Source organism: Centropristis striata, chromosome 21 (genome assembly GCF_030273125.1).
Source record: "Centropristis striata isolate RG_2023a ecotype Rhode Island chromosome 21, C.striata_1.0, whole genome shotgun sequence".
NCBI classification, from domain to species: Eukaryota; Metazoa; Chordata; class Actinopteri; order Perciformes; family Serranidae; genus Centropristis; species Centropristis striata.
The window spans coordinates 31,892,689-31,917,567 of NC_081537.1; the positions used below are offsets into that span (position 1 = coordinate 31,892,689).

The window sequence follows — 24,879 nt, forward strand, 5'->3', positions numbered from 1 at the left end:
AGCGGCTAACTGATGCTAGGGCTAACTGATGCTAGCGGCTATCTGACGCTAGCGGCGCTGCTTGTTCCAGCTACAAGAGTAGCCATTAGCGTATCAATGCTAACTCAAATTTGTGGTCACAACATTAGCTGACATTTCATAGCAGCGTTACAATCGTACCAGAGAAATTCAGAGTTGAGCAAACTCAAAAACAAAACTTAAAATATTTAGTTTAACTGTCCAACTTAAAATTGTATCGAAGTTTGTTGCCTTGAAATTTTGAGTTCACCCAACTTTTCTTTTTTTGCAGTGTGGTTTGCAGAATTGCTTAAAGACGCCCTAACAGAGACAGAAAAGCAGAGAGAACAAAGGCTTCATTGGACTTGGAGACACCTTTTTTTTTTAGCAGCCTTAAAATCGACCAAGTTCTCCTCTGCTGTACCTAGACAGTGTTCTGATGTCTGGTTATAAAGAAAACTAAAAGGAACTTTGACGTGATATTTGATTCATTTTCGCACTCAAGAGCGGTAGTAATTTCCACTAGACGAGGTCAAGAGAAGAAGTTCTATCAGACCAATTATAGAGTGTTTGCAGAAGTCACCAGAGAACGTCACCTCGTAATTTGCATTGTTGCGACAGCTTTCTGAACTTTGTCAGCTTCTTCAAAAGAGATAAAGAGAAAGTGTGAATCAGTAGTGCCAGACGTCCACAGTTAAATCTGCTCCTGCTAACTGGAAAAGTTTTAACAAGAAGAAGTTTGGGTGCGAATAAAGACATTGAAAGAGAATAATTATTTTTTTTGGTTCCATGTGGTGAATAAAATAGTACAACCCAGTTCCAAAATAATAATTAAAAAAATAAAACAGAAAGCATCTAATTCAGAGCATATATTAGCAATAAAATAGAAGTTTATCAGTTTGAGCAGATGTGTTATTGTTATCATGCATTTTTTAAACTAATATATGTCAAAAGAATTAGCAAATTAACACATTCTGTTTTATTCTCAACAACGTCCCAAAGTTTTTTTTGAATCTGAGATGAAATTAAAAAAAATAAAACAGTATTATAAGTGAACCAAAACCACTTTTAACGCCCTTTTAATAACTAAAAAACATAAACACTTAACATCCAATAACAGTAAACAACCATAATTTATTTTGAATTCTTTAAAAATACAAATAACATACATGAAATATCTATTTGGTTTTTTTTTTAAAAACATGTCAATAGAATAACAACTTTTTTATTTTTTTATTTTGATGTGATGGTAAGGCAACATTTAAAGTTTTACTTAAAAAAACCCAGAAAGTTGCCTCAATTTTACATTTAGCAATATGATGTGTATTTTTTGTATTTTTACATAGAAATCACTGTAATTTAACATTCAAGATCATTTATACTGTCAACAACAAAAAAATTACCCATTGTATTATTTTAGAAATTTCAACTTTCATTTCATTTTATTTTTATTTTAACTTTTGGCATTTGCACTTTAAATAAAATAAGCTCTGTAGCGAACACACATTTCTGATACTTAAACGTTTTGTTCAGCAGATAATCTTCACAAATTAAGTAAGTATCTGTAGCTATGCCATTCAGAAAATTATACATTTGTTTATTGTGTTTACATGGGCCGAAAGTCCACTATTATCCATTATTGTTATTTATAAATAACTGTTATTGAACTGTACTGTAAAATAAAAAATCACACTCATGGTGAATTATGCGCTACTTTTATGAAACTAAATAGCGGCCAAATTCAGCCAGGATCAGTTAAATATTCAGGCTTGTAGAACCTGATAATGTAATAACTTCCCAATAATGTAATAAGTGCATTTCCCAATAATGTAATACACTTTTTTACCAATAATGTAATAAAGTATAACATTAATGGAAGGTTTTTGATTAAATCAAAGATGGCGGAAAATCCAATATGGCCGAAAACCCCCATTGAGGATGCATTGAGCTGGGATCGGCCCAATGGTTCCAGTGATACATCCTTTGTGAAAAACGGATGAACGGGTCAAAAGTGAATAAACATTCAACTTTGACCTGTTGGTGGCGCTAGAGCTCTTGAGCTAGAGTTGATACACAGTATCACCACTTGAACCCAAGTAATGGGTGGTCTGCTGTTACATTATTACAATATTGGGGAATTATTACATTATCAGGACTTGTGACATGAAGGCTAACCTGATAATATAATAACCTCCATTAATGTTAAACGTTATTACATTATTGGTAAAAAGTGTATTACATTATTGGGAAATGCACTTTATTACATTATCAGGTTTTATTACATTTTCAATGGACTCAAGTGCAGATTTTTATTACATTTTTTGGGTTATTCCATTATTGGGAATTTATTACATTATCAGGTTCTACAAGGCTTAATCCACTTTGTGGCTTTTACTTGCTAAATCATGGAGATTCGACCTTCCATTTCCACTAATATGTGGCAGAGATATAGATGTCGTGAACTGATTTTGAAATTGCAGTGCTGAATTTCAGCAGGACGTCCAATTACGCAATGACACACAGCTGCACACTGAAGGCTGTTCTATTTGTGCGTTACACCAGTGAAAGGAAGGACTCTGGCCTCGACTCTGAAGGAAGGATCCTTGACTTTAAGATACAGCTATTGTCTCCCCTAATCACTGACTGTGTTTACCTGGTGCTCCCTTCCCTCCATGTGTTCCTATAGTCTGTTCACCTGGTGCTCCCTTCCCTCCATGTGTTCAATAGTCTGTGTTCACCTGGTGCTCCCTTCCCTCCATGTGTTCCTATAGTCTGTTCACCTGGTGCTCCCTTCCCTCCATGTGTTCCAATAGTCTGTGTTCACCTGGTGCTCCCTTCCCTCCATGTGTTCAATAGTCTGTGTTCACCTGGTGCTCCCTTCCCTCCATGTGTTCCTATAGTCTGTGTTCACCTGGTGCTCCCTTCCCTCCATGTGTTCCTATAGTCTGTGTTCACCTGGTGCTCCCTTCCCTCCATGTGTTCCAATAGTCTGTGTTTCCTTGTCTTGGTCCAGTGTGTTTGACCCGTCACCATACCAGCCACTTATCTCCTTCTTACCACAGCTTGTCTTGTTTTCGCCCTTTTGGATTCCTCGCAAGAGTGATTTTTCTTTGTAATTTATTAGTTAAGCACAGTTCTTAGTTTCATAGCTTTTTGAGTCAGCCGTTTTGTTTTTCCTCCTTTTGGAGTGATTTTGTGTTCTTTATTATTTTTCCCCCTTTAGTCCTGATCCAGTTTTTCATAGTGTTTTAGTAGAATCTTTTATTTTTCCTATTAGGTTTTGTTCCTCCCTTTTGGAGCGCTTTTAGTTTGTAGGAGTTATTATTTAACAGTTTCCCCCTTATCTTAGATTATGATTTATATATTTAGTTTTTAGTGTAGATAGGTTCAGTGTTTTTCCTCCTTTTGAGTGACTTTTCTTTGTTTAGTTTCTACTCAGAATCAGGTGTTTCATAGCCCTTTTCTTCCACTCTGTGAGGACTTACCCCGCTGCGTTCTTTGAATAAAGAAACTTTTAAGTGCATATGAGTCCTGACTTGAGCTTGACCTGACAAACTGTGCCTCATGAAAAAACACCTACTTTCCCATAGTGCTCTTACTTCATGGTATTATGAAAGCAGCCGTTAGGGGGGAGGGGAGGGGTGGTAGTTCCTGGGCGTTATTTTGAGGAAGCTGTGGTCAGATGTGATCAGATCAGTGGGAGGGTAAACGGTGAGAAAGTGATATTGAGTGATATTCAGAAAGCGGTTCGTCCACTCTGGATGAGAACCGACATCAGCTCAGCAGGTAAACAATGCTTATATTTTACTTTCACATTGGACACAAAGATATTCACACTGTAAACATTACTTTTAAGTGTTTTCACATAATAATTTGAGGTTTTCGAGTATTTTTCGTTCACTGTTTTCAGAGTTCTATCGGGACATTCAATATGGCTGTAATTTAATCAAACTACTTTCAAACTTGATTTTTATATATTTAATTTAAAGCGAGACAGTGTAACTTTTGAAGAGGAATTAAAACAATCTCCCTCTTAGAATTGAAAAGCTGAATTCATAAGTGATACAGTTCAACTAAAGCCTTATACTTGTCTTGTCTGGTAGGTTTTATGCTGCTCTGTTGTTTTGTTTTTGTCAATGTCAGTAAAAGCTAATTAAGCTATTTGAAAGCTGAGACTCTTATGGATTTAATGAGCCCAATTTTATTCATGTGTGATGATGTTCGTCCCCATCGTGGTATTTAATTGTAGTGAGAGCATTTTTTTTTTTTACTTCACCTCACTGTATTAAATTACCTGTTGTGATAATAACAGCCTTGTGACACTTTGCAACCATAAATTAAACATCTAGGACATTCAGATGGATGGTATGAATACATTTTTTTTCCAAAAATCTCCAAAATGCCAAAAGTTTTTGATACCAAATCAGAGCATTGCTTTTTCTACGGTACTCCTCAAGTGTCTTGACAACTTAAGTGCAGTACCGCATCTAAAAATAATCTTCAGGTTCCCAACTTTAGAACACTTCTATGTGGCATCTAACCTGCTGTCTCTCCCTGAAAACCCTGTCCCTAAAAAAAAAGGGGTTAGAACGCTTTTGCAAAGGTAGTTTTCAGTTGATCAACAACAAAATTCACACGCCTGACGGATTGACAGAGCAGCTGGTGCCTCTGTTGTGTAAAAACATTGTTTATGAAACTTGATTTGAGATGTGGAAAATGGGCGTCTTCTGTTCCTCTTTCCAAAAATTGAACCAGCCAACACCCCTCTCACTGTTATCACCTCTCTCCACAGGGTTATTTCAGCTCAGCGGACCTGACAAACACTCTTCGAGCAAGATGAATAAATGTTGTAGCCCAGCCCGTGCTAATAATAATAATAATAAGTGTGGCCAGCTGAGTCAAAGAGTGCCGGAAGCGAATCCTGTGAGGCTCAGAGCAGAAAGTAAGACCCGACATGGACCAGGAGCTGCCCTGATGCACCGCCAGGACTCCAGAGAGTCTTTCCCAGTCTCCAGCTCTAATATGACGCCACGTTCTGATCAGCGACGTTGGTCAGCCGACTTGTGCAAGTGTGGGACCTCGCCAGTCTTTACTGTGAGGAAGAACAAGAAGGAACCAGAGCCTCCGCAGCGTGGCGTGTCCCTCCGCCCCCAGGCAGCGCCCCATCAGACATCCAAACGCTACTCCTGCCCTCCCATCGGGGTCTTCAAGTCACCAACTCACTCTTCATCCTCCTCCTCTTCTTCCTGCTCCTCTCCTCCTCCCACCCGGACATCCGTCATCACCGGCCCCGACCCGTCCGGCTGGAAGTTGCGCCCCAAGTCGAGGTCCAGCTCCGCCCGTGCTCGCACCAACAGGCTGTCTCTGCAGATCCCCCTCCCCGTCGTCTTTCCTGAACACCAACCTGTTACTAACTCTCTCTCAGTCAGCTCTCTTAGTCCAGAACCTGAAGCCGAACCCCTCGTCAGACCCAAACCACACGGTCGCCGCCACTCTGACTCCTCCGCCCTCCTCCGGTCCCTGGCGACCCCTCAACCGGCGCTGACGCTGGCGGATCTCTACGCCGTACGTCTCCGCCGGGTGTCGGACAATGTCTTCAGCGAGGGAAATGAGGAGAAGGTGGAGGTGAAGCGCAAAATACCGCCAGCAGTTCCAGAAAAAACCTCCATGGTGAGACAAATAGCACAGCTGATGGCTGAGTCACAGCAGCACTGTGAGCCTGTTCCAGCTAACGAGGAAATCATTTACACCAGCGTCATCAAGCCAAAGAATAAACAGTCACACACCAGCGGGGACCACAGCAGCCTGAGTGAGAGGATAGCTGGTAAGAACTCCAATCTCCCAGTAATTATCTGAGAGGAAAGACTAACACATAAACTAAACCAAACAAGGTTCACTTGTGAGAGATCAACAGGTTGTCCAACATAAATGGCACAACAGGTTGTGTGTCTGTCCCACAAATTACGGCATGTATCGTGTCTTGTGTTTCATCGTACTTATTAAGGTATCGATCACGGGCTCGCGGTAAAACAGGGCATTCTAAAAATAGCACACACGTACAGTCCGCGGTTGTAAAAAAGGCTGCGGTTTCTGTGGATTTATGTTGTAAAACCACTGAGCTTAGGTTTAGGGCAAAAAACGTGGTGAAGTTTTAAAACTAAGTGAAGTTTATAGATGGTTTATAAAGCAATTATTAACCATTTACTACATATTTAATCTTTAAATGTTTTCAACCAATTTCTTAAAGGTATATGAACAATTACAAAATCATTAACATACTAAATATGGTGTTAAAATGTTATAATGAGTACAACTAAAACTATTAAAAAACTATTAATTATAATTTAATTGTTTGTCAATGGTAAATTAACTACAAACTTACATTAATATACCATCTATTTGCCAATTATGAATGATGTAGTTAGTTAAACATTAATGAATTATGAATTTACCATTCTAAATGGACTATAAATGATTTATAAATGATGATTAAACATTAATAAACTATCTGTTTACCATTTATAAATGATGGTTATTGTAAAGTGTTACCAAAACGTCTGGTAAGTCGTTATAAGAGACAGTTTAAACAGTAAACAAATGTACGTAAATGCAAAAATGAAGTAGTTACAAGGATCACGTGACTGCTGCTGATGTAAAAAACGTAAATTATGTTAAAAAACGTGATACACGTAAAAGTTACTTAAGTTAAAAATGGTTTACTTTTGTTTTCACACTTTATCAGGCAAAGAACTATATTTGGTAACTTCAGGTAATATTTCGAGAAAAAAGCTGCAAATTTATTAAAGTGGCAAATCTGTGCGAAAAAAGTTGCAGATTCACAACAAAAAAGTGGAAAAAAAACAACTTTCTTCTCCCAGATTCACCACTTTAACCCTTAATAGGACACGCAAATTCCAAATTTTAACCCTAGAGAATATTGGAGGATGTTACAGACTGTCAGAATGTGTAAAAAAAAACATACAAAAAAAATATTTTGAGAAAAAAGATTACGAGATTAAAGTGGCAAATCTACAAGAAAAAAATGCGTAGATTTATGAGATTTAAAGTGGTCAATTTGTGAGAAAAAAGTTGCTTTTTTCACACTTTTTTCTCTTAAATCTGCAACTTTTTTCGCACAGATTTGCCACTTTAAATCTCTTAAATCTGCGACTTTTTTTCTTGTAGATTTGCCACTTTAATCTAGTAAATTTGCAACTTTTTTCTCGAAATATTACCTGAAGTTACCAAATATAGTTCTTTGCCTGATAAAGGGTTAACATAGTTTGCTGTGAGGTCATCCCTATGTTCTGTGCTTTGGGAACATAGGTCCCTTTTTTAGAAAAAAGGTCCTGTGTTCCCTGTTTTTCCCAAAAAGTCCTATGTTCCCCTGTAGCAATACATATAGGTTTTAAGAGGGGAAAAGGGTGGCAAAACAGGAGACCACATGCACGATCATGTAAACTCCCTCATATGATAAAAACACTCCTTTTATAATTGAAAATATGTTTAAAATAAACCAATAAAATAGTAATTAAAAACAAACAGATGATATAAAAAAGAAATAATTTTTTGGGGGTGTAAGAAGTGGATGAACTTTGTCGTTCTGCAAACAGGTCATTGTGATATTCAGGATACTATTTTCTAATTGTTTTCCGTTATGTGTATGTTTATAATTTACCTCCTGGGGTTCGGGTTAGGGTTAGCTCCAGACCTGCAGGTTTGCCACCCTGACCTAATCTTTCCTTGTCTAGGCCTAATTGCATATGGGGTCAAACAGCCTGTAGGCCTACAGGCCTAGGACCCTTTTTGGGAAAAGTAGGGAAAAGGGTCCTATGTTCCCCAGTCTACAAAGAGGAGAACATAGGACCCAGGGAACATAGACACGCTCCCGTTTGCTGCTACCCTCTAGTACAGTAGTTCTCAACCTTTTTGAGTCGCGACCCCCAATTTAACATACATGTTGTCTGCGACCCCCACTCACTGAACACAATCTCACAGGTCAGATCATACAAACTCTTTGGACAAATAATGAAGCAGACAACAACTAAAACATCTATCTGTCTGTGCATTTATATATATTTTTACTTTTTTTTTTTTATTGTTACTTTTAATCTAAGTGCTTTGCTATCAGTTTAAAAGTCCATTCTGACCTCCTGAGTGTGTAACAGTCAGCTTCAAGACAGAGACTCCTTGGAAAGTAATAACTTGCTACTTTGGGATTTGTCAGAAAAGACACAAAATTACACAAAAATAATCTAATTGACCACAAAATGACAAAAAAATGACCACAAGAAGACACAAATTGACCAAAAAAGCCACAAAATGACCAAAAAAGACCAAAAACAAGACACAAAATGACCCAAAAAAGACAAAAAATGACCAAAAAAAGACAAAAAAATAACCAAAAAAGAAACAAAATGACCAAAAAAGACACAAAAAGCCCAAAAAGACACAAATTGACCAAAACAAGACACAAAATGACCAAAAAAGACACAAAATGACCAAAAAGACCAAAACAAGACACAAAATGACCCAAAAAAGACAAAAAATGACCAAAAAAAGACACAAAATGACCAAAAAGACACAAATTGACCAACAAAAAGACACAAAATGACCAAAAAGACACAAAATGACTAAAAAAGACACAAAATGACCATATAAAGACACAAAAAGACACAAAAACACATTAGATGACCAAAAAGACTAAAACACATGAACACTTTAACACAGTGGAGACAGAGCTGACTTCCAAAATGATTTGGCGACCCCCAGAAATCATCTCGCGACCCAAGGTTGAGAACAGCTACTCTAGCAGCACTGCTCTGGACCAGAATACAGTTACATTGTTATGAGAAACTGGTTGTATATGAAGATGATGCACAACTCTGCCTTTAAAGTTAGCAGATGATCTAATTGTAGATGCCTGGGTGCCTTTCACACTGATTAGCTTTTGATTGATTAGCTGTTCAATAAGCTGAAGCAGAGGAGAGGCGTCACACTGCCAGTCAATAGTAACAAGGTTTCTGTGTTTCAACAGGGCTGAGAGTGGAGAGCAGATGTGACAGGGAGACTCCACGCTTCCCTGGCTGAGAGAGTCCCTCTAACTCTGACACCACTAACCAGCAGGACCAGTTGTTGCAGTACATGTACTGTTAGTCCTCAGGATGGGACATCAGCCCGTCGCCCACAGCATTTGTCTCATTTAAAGTTTCGACTGAAAGCTCTGAGATTGCAAGATTTAAGTTAGAGTTAAACACTTTCCTAGCCACCCACTGACACCACTGAGTGTTATTACCTCAGAATGCATGGTGTCTATACAACCCTACAAAGCCTAAATGCAGTAACTACATTGTTGGTCAGAATTAAGTTATAACTAAAAATGAACTCCTTGATGTCTGTTTTATCTTGTGACAAAGTTTTAGATTTCAATTTTGCTTTATTTGAGGGGAATAATACTGTGATACAGTGTAGCCTTGTATTTCTTCATTGTGTTGAATAGTGCAGAGAAGAATAATAGAAATTATAAGTTTATGTGATAGGGAAATGATTATTTAGATAGTGATTAAGTAAAGAAGTGAGATAAAATTATATTTAGACTAAAATATAACATAACTTTATCATATTTAGTCTAAAATACACAAATCTTTGAACAGAATTGTTAATCACCTTTAAAACAACATTGTAGTTACTTCACTGTGTTTGTGCATTACTATTAGAACCTTTTGCAGCAAAACCAGAGTGCAGTTACTACATTATTGGGTTCAAAAGTTAAATAAATCATGATGATTTTTGGGCATAAAAATGACATCATCAATACACGTAGAAAAAAGTGTCATATCACTTATCTACATAAAACCACTTTGGCTGGCCAGTTAAAAAACGTTAAAAAACTTTAAAGCAAATTTTCTCAGTTTTACCCTTTGCGTAGTTACTGCAGTTAGACTTTGTGGGGCAGTATACAGTCCTGTTGAATATCAGCTGTAGATAGCTGGCTAGCTTCTCCCTGTTGTAAGGGACCACTCTTCTTTGTGTGAGTTCAGCTTCAGGGCGTGTGGTTGTGTAGGAAGAAACCAACCCTGCAGATGCTGCAGTTCCTGCTGGTTGCTAATAGAGACAATAAATCACACAATGTCCCTTTAAATGACTGCTGTACATTCGCCTGCACTGAGTCTGAAATGTGCCTGATGTTCTCTGTTGGCTGTTGGTTTCTTCTGATAACTGATTATATTTGTGCTGCCCTCAATATATGTGCTGAATATATTATATAACACCTTCCTCTCATCAAAACTCTGGACGGTCGTCAGTTTATCCTCAGATTATTGACTTGAAAAAGGGTGAAACTTAGAACACAAACATGGAATAATCAGTCCAATAGCTTACTGTACATATGCTGTAAACACACTTTTTATCATGAATTAGATCACTCACTAACTGTTTACATCTGTATTGTACGGTGGCCCTGAAGTCAAATCACAACGGCAAATCAGGAAACACAACAACAAAACAGAAAACACAACAACAAAACAGAAAACACAGCAACAAAACAGAAAACACATCAACAAATCAAAAAACAACAACAAATCAAAAAACACAACAACAAATCAAAAAGCAACAACAACTCAAAAAACACAAAAAAACAGAAAACACAACAACAAATCAGAAAACACAACAACAAAACAGAAAACACAACAACAAATCAAAAAACACAACAACAAAACAGAAAACATAACAACAAATCAAAAAACACAGCATCAAATCAAAACACAACAACAAAACAGAAAACATAACAAAACAGAAAACATAACAACAAATCAGAAAACACAACAACTAAACAGAAAACACAACAACAAATCAAAAAACACAACAACAACTCAAAAAACACAAAAAAACAGAAAACACAACAACAAATCAGAAAACACAACAAAAAAACAGAAAACACAGCATCAAATCAAAAAACAACAAATCAAAAAACACAACAACAAAACAGAAAACACAACAACAAAACAGAAAACACAACAAATCAAAAAACACAACAACAAAACAGAAAACACAACAACAAATCAAAAAACACAACAACAAATCAAAAAACACAACAACAAATCAAACAACACAACAGGAATTTAAAAAACACGTTTTGTTGTTGTATGTTCTGATTTGTTGTTGGGTTTTCTGTTTTGTTGTGTTTTCTGATTTGCACTTCAGGGCCACCGTAGTTTTCTGTATTTATTGTTTTTAAACTATCACTCTAGTTAGCCATTACTTTCTTATTTTTAATATGTTATTGATATTTTACCCTACTCCTACTGATTATACATGTAGCATATGTTATTTAAATTAAATCAATAAAGACTGGCTTGGGAACTAGCTTGGAAATCAGCAGAGAATTGTTATTAGCATGTTTACTTAAACTTCACAGAAAACCTTTTGCAATGATGAGTAATGAACTGTAATTCAACATAAGGATACACAGTAATAATACATACAGATGATACTCTGTGTAGCATAAGACGTAAACAGTTATTTCTTTAAACAGACAGCATGCATCGCATGCATACAACCTTTACTAACTAAAGAGCCATTGTTGGCCAAAATAAGAGAAAAATTGTCGGAATATAGCCGCAAACCTTATTTTGAATGAAAATAAAATAGCCTACTAAGTCTAAATTAGTCTACCAACATGACTAATTGGTCAAAATTAGCATTTATTAACATGATTTTGGAGTTTGTAATGGAAAGCTAGTCTAGCTAGGGAAACTCAAAATTAGACTTGAAGTTGTCAAAATGTTTAGGTTATAAGGCTTTTTAAGATTTTTCGTGAGCTATGATGCACATTTTAGTTGACTAATACAGTCATGGAAAAAAATATTAGACCACTGAATAATGAAGAGCTGATATCTAGTCATTTTCCATGGATTTTCTTCATAATGTTTTTGGTAATTATCAAGAAAACATGAAAAATGTCTAGATATCAGCTTTTAAATGAATCTCTTATGATGTATTTTTGTTGTTATCATTATATTTGTCCAAACAAATGTACCTTTAGTTGTACCAGGCTTTAAAATGATCAAGAAACTGAAGAAAACAAGGTGGTCTAATCATTTTTTCCATGAATGTATGTTAAAAAGAAATGCTTTATTGCCGTATATAAGCTTAACATTTTTACAATTGAAGAATACAAATTGCTTTGGGCCTACACCAATGATAAATTAAAATTAAAATGTACTTTTTTTTTTTGTCACAGCCACATGGAGCCACTGCAGATGCCCCTGCCCTAACCTGCTCCCGTGTCTCTTAAAGAGACCACTGCCCACTAGTGGTGGCATCATCAACTTACTCCTTAAACCAGTAGTTCTCAGCCTTTTTGAGTCGCGACCCCCAATTTAACATGCATGTTGTCTGCTACCCCCGCTCACTGAACACAATCTCACACGCACAGTTCAGATCACCCAAAAAAGAAACAAAATGACCAAAAAAGGAAACAAAATGACAGAAAAAGACACAAATTGACCACAAAATGATCAAAAAAAGACACAAAATGACCAAAAAAGGAAACAAAACTACCAGATAAGACACAAAATGACCAAAAAAGACACAAAATGACCAAAAAAGGGAAACAAAATGACAGAAAAAGACACAAATTGACCACAAAATGATCAAAAAAGACACAAAATGACCAAAAAAGGGAAACAAAATGACTGAAAAAGACACAAATTGACCACAAAATGATCAAAAAAGACACAAAATGACCAAAAAAGGGAAACAAAATGACAGAAAAAGACACAAATTGACCACAAAATGATCAAAAAAGACACAAAATGACCAAAAAAGGAAACAAAACTACCAGAAAAGACACAAAATGACCAAAAAAACCCCAAAATGACCAAAAAAGGGAAACAAAATGACCGAAAAAGACACAAATTGACCACAAAATGACCAAAAAAGACACAAAATGACCAAAAAAGGGAAACAAAATGACCGAAAAAGACACAAATTGACCACAAAATGACCAAAAAAAGAAACAAAACTACCAGAAAAGACACAAAATGACCAAAAAAAGACACAAAATGACCAAAAAAAGAAACAAAATTACCAAAAAGACATAAAATGACTAAAAAAAGACAGAAAATGACCAAAAAAAGGGAAACAAAATGACTAAAAAAGACACAAATTGACTTCCAAAATGATTTGGCGACCCCCAGAAATCATCTCGCGACCCCAATTGGGGTCCCGACCCCAAGGTTGAGAATAGCTGCCTTAAACTATTTCACAACTATGGAAGCAGAACAATGTTCTTACAGTAAAACGAGCACATTTGAACCTAGAGGCAGAAAGCACTGATCTAACTTAAATATAAATTATTTTTATTATTGTAGGTATACATGTCCTTTAAGCAGGTCAAACAAAAAAGCCCGATAAAAGTGGTGTATATCATCTGAAAGCTTGGGGTAATTAATTTGTGTGTCAAGTTGCTCTGGTCAAAATTATCTAATAAAATGACTTAATGAATCAAATATTTCAACATATTAAGGTGTATGTAAGGGTTCAGAACATACATGTATGGTGTTCTGAAGTCTTTTTAATCATGTCTCATGAGTTGTTGAACTGATGTTTTGAGTTGATGCTTTTTGTTACAAACCTTTGGTGCTGAATCAGTGTTTTTAAACTGGTCGAGCCTTAAATTTGAATGTGTCATGGTGATTTTTTTGCAGAAAATGCATATGAAACTGGTCTGTAACCCCCATTCCAAAAATAACCAATAGGTTGTAATTTGACTTCAATTATTTTTGTGTGACAATGACATTTCTCATTTTTGTGCACAATTCCTTTTTTTCTATTCTTTTTCAAAGTGCAGTACATTGAGAATGATCTTTTATATAAATACATACCAGCAATAACAATTATTTTTGTGCGACAATGACATTTCTCATTCATATATCTATATAAATATATATATATAAATATATATATAAATATATATATATAAATATATATATAAATATATATATATAAATATATATATATATATACATAAATATAAATAAATATATATATATAAATATATATATATAAAAATATATATATAAATATGTATATATAATATATATATATATAAATAAATATAAATATATATATAAATATATATATATAAAAAAAATATATATATATAAATATATATATAAATATGTGTATATATAATATATATAAATATGTATATATTATATATATATATATATATATATATTGCTGGTAAGTCTCATTGTTTCAATCAGTGTATTTGTATCTTCCAAATATACCTAAATAAGATTTTTAAAGAGGCTAAAATAAAGGTTTTCAATGTTTAAATATCATCTTTGCCATTTTTAATTTTTAATGTGCCCCTCTGATTAAACACTGGCCCCCACAGTATAATTAGTCTAAAACAGCCACTGAGGACCCCCCAATTATAAATCAATGTCCTTTGTGTCAAATAAATGCAGAAACACTGGTAAAAGCTTTTGATTTGTACACTTTCTTTTGTCAGTTCAACACAATATTGTGGAGCTTTTTAACTGATGGCCAAACAAAGTAACTTATTTAAATAGGTTACTTTGTTTTTTTTCGAACCTGGTCTCACAGGAATCCGTGAAATAGCCACGGATTCGCTTAACTCAAAATCCGTGGAATAGCCACGGAATCACTCAAATTTCCGTGAAACTGACACGGATTTGGCTACAATGCAAGTTAATGACAGTCATATCCCGTGGCTATTCCATGGATATTTGTTCCTATTGGTTTGTTCCAAGTCACGTGACTTTCAAGGTCCCGGCGGTCAGAACAAAAAACATGGCGGACAGTTCTCTCATTTTTAGTGAAAAAATCTATATTTTGACTTAGTTTCTGCATAAAAATGGATTTTGATCACATTTCTAGCGAGAAATATATGTTTTATTTTCTAAATCTTCACTCAGTGAATGTACATAATCACTTTGTATGTTGGAATAGCCACGGGATATGACTGTCATTAACTTGCATTGTAGCGAAATCCGTGTCAGTTTCACGGAAATTTGAGTGATTCCGTGGCTATTCCACAGATTTTGAGTTAAGCAAATCCGTGGCTATTTCACGGATTCCTGTGAGACCAAGTTGGTTTTTTGTGTGTTTTTATGTGTTTTTTGTAATTTCTTTGTGTTTTTTGTAATTTTGTTGTGTTTTTTGTGCGTTTTTGTGTGTTTTTTGCAATTTTTTGTGCGTTTTTGTGTTTTTATGTGTGTTTTTAGTAATTTTTTATGTCATTTCATGTGTGTTTTTTATGTGTTTTTAACTACTATAGGAGCTATTCCACGGATTTTGAGTTAAGCGAATCCGTGGATATTTCACGGATTCCTGTGAGACCATGTTGGTTTTTTCATATGAAGGCCATTCTATGTGATATCTGAGAGATGTTAAACCTGTTAATAGATGGTTGCAGCTCTAAAAGGATTGTATCCATGCAAACTTTTGTAAAGAACTCATGCTTCTTCTGCTATTCAGCAGTTCCCCTGGTCCGATGTGTCCGACTCTCTGCCTCTGGACAAATTTCTGCTGTTCTGCTCCAGTTCAGGCTTGGCAGTCCATCACTACGTACAGTACAATGGTGTTTTTGCCTGACAGATGCACAAACACACTCTCACAATGTGCAGCAGCAGAATCTGTCTTGCTTGTGGCTGCGGTCTGACTGGAATAGTGTGCAGACTTCACACAGGTGGGAACTGCTGAGAATCTTGCGGCTTATCTTTAGGAAAGTCAAATAAACAGAAAACAGGCTCAAGACAGCAAAAAGCTGCAAGTTTAGGCTACAGGCCGTCTAATCACAAAGGAACAGCTGCTTTCTGGGAAAATACCAAAAAAATACAGCTGTGTTATCACTGTGAAAATACCGGCTACAACTATAAATAATAACAGTCTTACAAAAGCCAAGTAACACTCTACAGACACATGGTGTGTTTTACAGAGAGGAAAGTCTGCAATTAGGATCCAGAAGGAAAATGCTAATATGAATTATTAGACAAAACATGTGTCTAAATAAGTAGTTAAAACCTTTCATTGCCTCTTCCCAGACTAACCATGTTTTCACATTATCAACTCAAGATAAAGAAGAATATGTTCAGGCAGAATAAGGTGTAGCAGGAAACTAAACCAGGTGGTAACACCTCTTTTATGGATCAGAAAGTTTCCTATTCATCTCCTTGAAAGGAACTGAGTGAGTTGGGAGCAGACCAGGCGTCAATCTCCGTGTCTGAGCATGGAGGCCACCAGGAAGTGCATTAAGCCTGCAATTCACCAAAAATTCCAGTAGGGGGCGCTAAGTTTGGCTGCAAAAGAAATCTGCCCATTCATTTCAGTGCTAAATTTGAAAACTTCTCACTTGATTTATTACCTCAGAAATATTTTTCAGGGACAACATTATGGTCTCAATTGCTAGTAAAAAATCTTCTTCAAGACAATTTGATGTCAATAGTTCTAATAATGGCCCCATTTAGAAGAAAATAGAAGATAAAGAATCATATGATTTGGGGCGGGGCTACCTTTGATTGACAGGTCACTAACAAGGCGAGCCGTCACCAGGAGAGAAGCAGAGCAATGCGTATCCACGGCAACGTGTCAATAAAGTTATATATAACGTTATATAGATAGAAAAGAGGACGTTTAGCGGTTTGGTCTCATAACTTTGACCCTTTCACTGTATTTTCACTTAATGCTCAGTTTTCTGAGGTAAGAAAGATACATTTTGTTAGTTAATGGTTAATGCCAGTTAATGCTAACATGAATTAGCAGCAGCTTCTCTCAGTCAGGTTGATCAGTGATGGCGACGCAAGATGGCGACGAGTGAAACGCTGAACTCGAGGCTTCCAACGGGCAGTCCACAAACCAATGGGTGACGTCACGGTGACTACGTCCATTATTTATATACAGTCTATGGAGCAGACCATATCTGGACTGTGGAGGAGGAGAGGGATCTGATCACTGACTACAGCCTCTCTACACCTCAACCTGACTGAGAGAAGTCACTGAACAAGATATTTTTAATGAACAAAATGTTCAAATAAACTGTCATGAAGTGAAAAGACAGTGAAAAGGTCAAAGTTATGAGACCAAACCGCTAAACGTTCTTTTTGAAAAACATATTTTGACTTTATTGACACGTTGCCGTGGATACGCATTGTTCTGCTTCTCTCCTGATGCCTTGTAAGTGACCTGTCAATCAAAGGTAGCCCCGCCCCAAATCATACGATTCTTTATCTTCTATTTTCTTCTAAATGGGGCCATTATTAGAACTGTTGACATCAAATTGTCTTGAAGATGATTTTTTACTAGTGATTGAGACCATAATGTTGTCCTGAAAAAAAGTTCTGAGGTAATAAATCAAATGAGAAGTTTTCTCATTTTGTATTGAAATGAATGGACCGAAATGCTTCTGCAGACACGGAGGTTGCCGCTTGGTGGAAACGTGTGAAAAAATCACTTGACTAAGGTCCACTTAGTTTGTTTAGAGCTTTGAATGGCATCTTAAACCAAGACAGGGTTTACTGTGTCCTGTATACCAAATAAAACTCACTTCATAGTAAGTTATTGGGTCATACTTCAGCAGGATACACTGTAATAAATTATCCTGTAGTCATTTCATTTTACTTAATATATTTGATAAAATGTATTAAATATAAATGCGTCCTTGATTTTGAGGCAGTTGTTTAAGTAACTTTAATATAAAATGTTTGAGATAAAATCTACTTATTTTGATCACATTAAATATAATCTTTGTGTATGTTATTCCAAATCAAGACAATTTTGAATGAATCCAACACAATAGAATTAGTTCTTTGTAATTGACAGGCACTTCCTGTTAAGTTGTTACACTGCAAAAAAGCCAACTTGTATTTTTTTGACCTAAAACAGTGATTTAAGTTGGTAAAACTTGGAAATATAAATTATTGACATTTAGGGCAATAATGTAAGTTAGCACAACAAAGGAAGCCAGTTGTCTGCTCAAAAACAAGTTGGTGAGTTGTTGTTACTTATATCTTTAAGTTGGGGTTCACAACAAGGGACAATAGTTCTGATAACTCTTATTTCTTTGTTGGGAAATGCGGGAAAGCGGTGAAATTCGGTCATTAGCGAAAGCTAGCGGCTAACTGATGCTAGCGGCTAACTGATGCTAGCGGCGCTGCTTGTTACAGCTACAAGAGTAGCCATTAGCGTATCAATGCTATCTCAAAATTGTGGTCGCAACATTAGCTGACATTTCATAGCGGCGTTACAATCGTACCAATTCAGCACATTGCAGAAGTTAGCAGAAGTAAGGATTAAAAGTTATTACAATGTAAAATTATAAGTTAGTACAATTTACAGTTGAGTTGACAAAAATCAGAATTCAGAGTTGAGCAAACTCTAAAACAAAACTTAAAATATTTAGTTTAATTGTCCAACTTAAAATTTCAAGGCAACAAACTTCGATAAAATTTTGAGTTCACCCAACTTTTCTTTTTTTGCAGTGTATTAACTCAACTTGTAACGTAGTTAGATTTAATTAATAATATTGCGTGCAATCTGTTGCCTCAATTTTATTTAGTAGCTATTGTTTATCTTTTTTTTTACAGTGTATAGTGCAAAGAAACCCAAGCATTCTGATAAATAAGTGAAAGGTAAGAAGGAAGCAGACAGAAGTTGGATGGAGTCAGCTGTGTGAATCTGGGTTTGGTCCTCTGAGAGGAGCTGCTGGATGTGGAGCCGAGCGAAGAGAGATCTGCAGAGTGGGCTTAGAGCAACGCTGCAGGCAGGTGAGCAGTGGGACGACACATAAACATATGCAGAGACCCCCCATCTATACACACACACACAAACACACACACAAACACACACACACACACTCTATAGAACACCCTGCGCATGCTAATCACAAGCTGCTGCATCTCATATTCTCTCATCAGCTCCGTTTTTACATTTGCTGAACTACAAACAGTGGCGGTTCTACATCAAGGAACGAAATAACGAAAACTAGAATTGAAAAAACATTTTCGTTAACTGAAATAAAAATAAAAACGAGAGTTTTTAAAAAAACGATAACTAACTGAAACTGTATTGTGTGGTTACAAAACTAACTAAAACTAACTAAAATTATAGTGAAAATGTCCTTAGTTTTCGTTTTTGTCAACTTTTTTCATTCATAATTCAGTGTTTCTATTGGAACATGCAGGAACACATGGTGAATATGTTTACTGAGACTGGGATGTTTACACTAGAACCAAAATTCAAAACACCCAGAACTGTAAGAGTTAATAACCTTATTGGGGCTGAGATGATAAACCAAAGGAAATAAAGGAAACATTTATTATGACCTCTTTGAATCTGGCACCCAACACATAGCCCATTACAAAAAACCCAAAACTAACACTAAAACTAATAAAAACTAAACTAAAACTAAGCATTTTCAAAAAATAAAAACTAAACTAAAACTACAAAACTCACTCTAAAAACTAACTAAAACTAACTGAATTTGAAAACAAAAATTCACAACGAAATTAAAACTAAAACTAATGAAAAATCCAAAACTATTATAACCTTGTTCTACACAGGGGCCTCCAGGGGCCACTGCCCTTGGCCCCTGCTGTGGCCCCTGTGTCAAATGAATAATAAAGTGATGAAAAACGATGAATGGCTGAACAATTCTTACCTATTTTTTGTTCAAACAATACTTCATTGTAGACAAAAAGAACCCAGAATATGTACATTGTTTCATAGTTTAATTGTTCAATAAAAGCTTGTGTATATATAAAATAAGATCATTATTACTCTCCTGCACTTCCAAAATATAAAAAAAGTAATTGTGCACAAAAATAATTGTTATTGTTGGTAAGTTTCATTGTTTCAATGTATTTGTATCTTCCAAATATACTTAAATAAGATGTTTAAATACGCTAAAATAAAGGTTTTGAATGCTTAAATATCATCTTTGCCGTTTATATTTGTAATGAAGTCTTTATGTCGATCTAATCTCAATTATGTTATTAATTTTAACTGGAAATGCAAACCTCACAGACAATAAAAAAACAACACCATGAAGAAGACACACTGGAATTGTAAAGATCTTTGTAGTTGTAAATGTAACAAATAAAAGTTCAATCGAATGTATGCGTGTTATTCATTTTGCAGAACTCATGCACTGAATATGACTTATATCAATATATGTTCGACTGTATAGGAAGCTTGAAATTACGTAAAAACATGGCGAAAATGAACATATCTATTTGATCAAATAATCATCTACACTCAAAAAAAGTGTAGCCCTTCTTAGATGTCACACATTAATGTATTGTTTATCTAATGAAAATATATCAATTAAAATCAAATCCAAAAGTAGTTTAAGACGTGTAACCTAAAATGTATTAATGTACTCCCCTGTCCTTCCCTTCAACCCAAAAAGAATGACTTTCAGTTTTCCAATTCTATGTTTTTAGGTTGAACGAACACAATTTCTTTATTTTAGCTCTCCTCGACATAAATGAGTTGAGGTAACTCAATTTAAATACAATACATACATGTTTTTAATTTGAGTTCGACCAAATGTAAAAAAAATTGAGTTACATTAACTCAAATACATTATATTGCATCGATGCACTTGCTTTGAGTTTGGGCTACAAATATTTGTTGGATGGAAATTCTGCCCACAATTTAATTGAGTTCATCCAATGAGTTATTTTTTTGATTGTAATGATATTCCAACATGGTCTCACAGAAATCCGTGAAATAGCCACGGATTTTGCTTAACTCAAAATCCGTGGAATAGCCACGGAATCACTCAAATTTCCGTGAAACTGACACGGATTTGGCTACAATGCAAGTTAATGCCAGTCATATCCCGTGGCTATTCCAACATACAAAGTGATTATGTACATTCACTGAGTGAATATTTAGAAAATAAAACATATATTTCTCGCTAGAAATGTGATCAAAATCCATTTTTATGCAGAAACTAAGTCAAAATATTGATTTTTCACTAAAAATGAGAGAACTGTCCGCCATGTTTTTTGTTCTGACCACTGGGACCTTGAAAGTCACGTGACTTGGAACATACCAATAGCCACGGGATATGACTGTCATTAACTTTCATTGTAGCGAAATCCGTGTCAGTTTCACGGAAATTTGAGCGATTCCGTGGCTATTCCACGGATTTTGAGTTAAGCGAAATCCGTGGCTATTTCACGGATTTCTGTGAGACCAGGTTGTGATATTCTCAATAGCTTTAAATGATTCTTTGACCCAGAAAATGTAGATTTTGACACCAAGATTGACCTTCTAAGTGGCTTGGAAGATCTATTGGTTCTCATAGACTTTATATGGCTCCTACTAAAAATTTAAACCTATGGTGATAGAGAGCATGTGGACAAAAATGTGGTGCTTTTGTCCGGCGTGTCCCCATTCTTCTCAAATCTGGTCCTAAGCCGCCTGACTACAGTAGTGGACCAACAAACAGCAATTATTCCAGAAAAATGTCTATTTCTTAAGGTCTAAAACTAGATAAAAGTAACCGGCTAAAGTGTAAAAATACACACCCTCACAAACTGAGACATATTGCACCTCACAACTCCACACTAAAGACTCAATGCTATTTTCAACTGTGTAAAGATGCATCAGTTACTGAGTCATCAACTCTTTCTGTAAAGGAGAGACGAGAGCTCTAAACTCATGAGTTTAGAGCTCAGCTGGCCAGGTTCACTGCGCCATGGGCAAAAAATCCCACCATCATTTTTCTGAATATTGTAATTCAAAGTAAACTCTTGGCTCTGTTTCAGGAATGAGAAAATCTGGCTCGGAGGAGACAAGTACAGGTCATTTAGAGAGAGAGAGAGAGATTACTACTATTGGCTCTTTGACAAATGGAGATGCAAGTCATTCTGGTGAAGGACTAAATCTTTCTTATGGAATAGATAAAAAAGACTTTATTGTTATCCATCTAGTGATATTAATTACAGCAGCTATTCTCAACCTTGGGGTCGGGACCCCAATTGGGGTCGCGAGATGATTTCTGGGGGTCGCCAAATCATTTTGGAAGTCAGCTCTGTCTCCACTGTGTTAAAGTGTTCATGTGTTTTAGTCTTTTTGGTCATTTTTTTTTGAGTCATTTTGTGTCTTTTTTTTTTCATTTTGTGTCTTTTTTGGTATTTTTTTCTCTTTGTTGTGTCATTTTGTGTCTTTTTTTGTCATTTAGTGTCTTTTTTGGTCATTTTTTCTCTTTTTTTGTGTCATTTTGTGTCTTTTTTTGTCATTTTGTGTCTTTTTTTGTCATTTTGTGTCTTTTCTGATCATTTTGTGTCTTTTTTGGTCATTTTGTGGTCATTTTGTGTCTTTTTTTGTCATTTTGAGTCTTTTTTGGGTCATTTTGTGGTCATTTTGTGTCTTTTTTGGTAATTTTGTTTCCTTTTTTGGGTAATTTTGTGTCTTTTTTGGAATTTTTTTCTCTTTTTTGTGTCATTTTGTGTCTTTTTTTGTCATTTTGAGTCTTTTTTGGTAATTTTGTGTCTTTTCTGGTCATTTTGTGTCTTTTTTGGTCATTTTGTGGTCATTTTGTGTCTTTTTTGGTAATTTTGTTTCCTTTTTTGGGTAATTTTGTGTCTTTTTTGGTAATTTTTTTCTCTTTTTTGTGTCATTTTGTGTCTTTTTTGTCATTTTGAGTCTTTTTTTGGTCATTTTGTGTCTTTTCTGGTCATTTTGTGTCTTTTTTAGTAATTTTGTTTCCTTTTTTGGGTAATTTTGTGTCTTTTTTGGAATTTTTTTCTCTTTTTTGTGTCATTTTGTGTCTTTTTTTGTCATTTTGAGTCTTTTTTGGTCATTTTGTGTCTTTTCTGGTCATTTTGTGTCTTTTTTGGTCATTTTGTGGTCATTTTGTGGTCATTTTGTGGTCATTTTGTGTCTTTTTTGGTAATTTTGTTTCCTTTTTTGGGTAATTTTGTGTCTTTTTTGGTAATTTTTTTCTCTTTTTTGTGTCATTTTGTGTCTTTTTTGTCATTTTGAGTCTTTTTTTGGTCATTTTGTGTCTTTTCTGGTCATTTTGTGTCTTTTTTGGTCATTTTGTGGTCATTTTGTGGTCATTTTGTGTCTTTTTTGGTCATTTTGTTTCCTTTTTTGGGTAATTTTGTGTCTTTTTTGGTAATTTTTTCTCTTTTTTTGTGTCATTTTGTGTCTTTTTTGTCATTTTGAGTCTTTTTTTTGTCATTTTGAGTCTTTTTTGGTCATTTTGAGTCTTTTCTGGTGATTTTGTGTCTTTTCTGGTCATTTTGTGTCTTTTTTGGTAATTTTGTTTCCTTTTTTGGGTAATTTTGTGTCTTTTTTGGTAATTTTTTCTCTTTTTTGTGTCTTTTTTGTCATTTTGAGTGTTTTTTGGTCATTTAGTGTCTTCTTGGTCATTTTGTGTCTTTTCTGGTCATTTTGTTTCTTTTTTGGGTGATCTGAACTGTGCGTGTGAGATTTTGTTCAGTGAGTGGGGGTTGTGGACAACATGCATGTTAAATTGGGGGTCGTGACTCAAAAAGGTTGAGAACTACTGATTTAGAGGAACAAAACTGAGCAAAAAAGTGGCTCTGTTTATGTCCAAGTGGACATTTGCTGTTAAAACAGTCTCAGGGTTCTCACTCCTAACCTGAAATTATTTTCCAGGACATTTTCAGCCACTACAGAGACAAGTTATCATGTCATTATTCACCATTATGTCACACTAATACATTCCCTATCCCGCTCATTCTTTTGGCGCTCAAGTGTTCTTTTGTATAGTTGTAACTTGCATTAATTGTTTCTAGTCTGTCTTCCTGACATTGTCACTCACTCCTGTAATAAGAGGACATTAAAACATTAACATTTAAACTGTCTATTACTGCTCATTTTTGGTTGTTTAACCCAGTAGTTCTCAACCTTTTTGAGTCGCGACCCCCAATTTAACATGCATGTTGTCCGCTACCCCCGTTCACTGAACACAATCTCACACGCACAGTTCAGATCACCCAAAAAAGAAACAAAATGACCAAAAAAGACACAAATTGACCACAAAATGATCAAAAAAGACATAAAATGACTGAAAAAAGCCAGAAAATGACCAAAAAAAAGACACAAATTGACCAAAAAAGACACAAAATGCCCAAAAAAGACACAAAATGACTAAAAAAAGACAATAAATTACCAAAAAAAGGAAAAAAAATGACCAAAAAATACACAAATTGACCACAAAATGACCAAAAAAGACACTAAATGACAAAAAAAAAAAAAAAATGACAAAAAAAAACAAACACACAAAATGACCTAAAAAAGACATGAAATGACCAAAAAGACTATTATTACAATATTTTGAAGAAAACAGAGTGTAGGTCTCAGGACAGAAAGAGAGTATTTTGTAAAGCCTTACTAAAACCACAGCAAAGTCTTTTTAATGCATTTGAGTGGAGACACCTGAGGTCAGAAGACGTGTTCCCACCCTGCCAAAGGAACTGAGCTGAAGGATCAAACCCTCCAAACAAGCTTTCGATGAATAATCCTCAGATAGGACTGATTAATAACTGAGAGGTTTCAAAAGCAGCAGAAGTCTCCGGAGACTAAATGAGATGGTGGGATGCATTCCGCCTCCGAGAAGAAACGAGAAGAGGAAAGATTAAAAGGCTGAGAAGAGGAGGAGATCTTATCCTTATTCTGAAGAAGAACCCACTGACACTTATTAGCCTGCTGCACTCTGAGTGTGTGTGGTGACAGTGTTTGTGAGTATTGTGCATATCAATGTGTGTTAAGGGTTCTTATTAAAGCACTTACAGCATGCATTTAGCTTCATGATATTATAGCAGACTAAGGTTACCTAAATATCACTGCAGAGGAGATTAAACATCTTCA

At 35.4% G+C, this 24,879-nt stretch overlaps 2 protein-coding genes across 2 annotated transcripts in view; one reads left to right on the plus strand and one right to left on the minus strand.

Annotated features, from left to right (window-relative positions):
* LOC131959557 (ras-related protein Rab-26) overlaps positions 1-24,879 on the minus strand; it is a 186,492-nt gene that overhangs the window by 26,062 nt on the left and 135,551 nt on the right. The window lies entirely within an intron of this gene.
* Positions 4,788-9,568, plus strand: LOC131959556 (uncharacterized). The gene is made up of 2 exons (XM_059324764.1): positions 4,788-5,821; positions 9,035-9,568. The coding sequence occupies exons 1-2, from the start codon at positions 4,834-4,836 to the stop codon at positions 9,085-9,087; spliced, it is 1,041 nt and encodes a 346-aa protein (XP_059180747.1). The 5' UTR covers positions 4,788-4,833; the 3' UTR covers positions 9,088-9,568.

Coding starts and splice junctions, on each gene's coding strand:
- LOC131959556 (XM_059324764.1), top strand. CDS start 4,834: ATGAATAAATGTTGTAGCCCAGCCCGTGCTAATAATAATAATAATAAG. Junction 5,822..9,034: donor CCTGAGTGAGAGGATAGCTG/GTAAGAACTCCA, acceptor GTGTTTCAACAG/GGCTGAGAGTGGAGAGCAGA.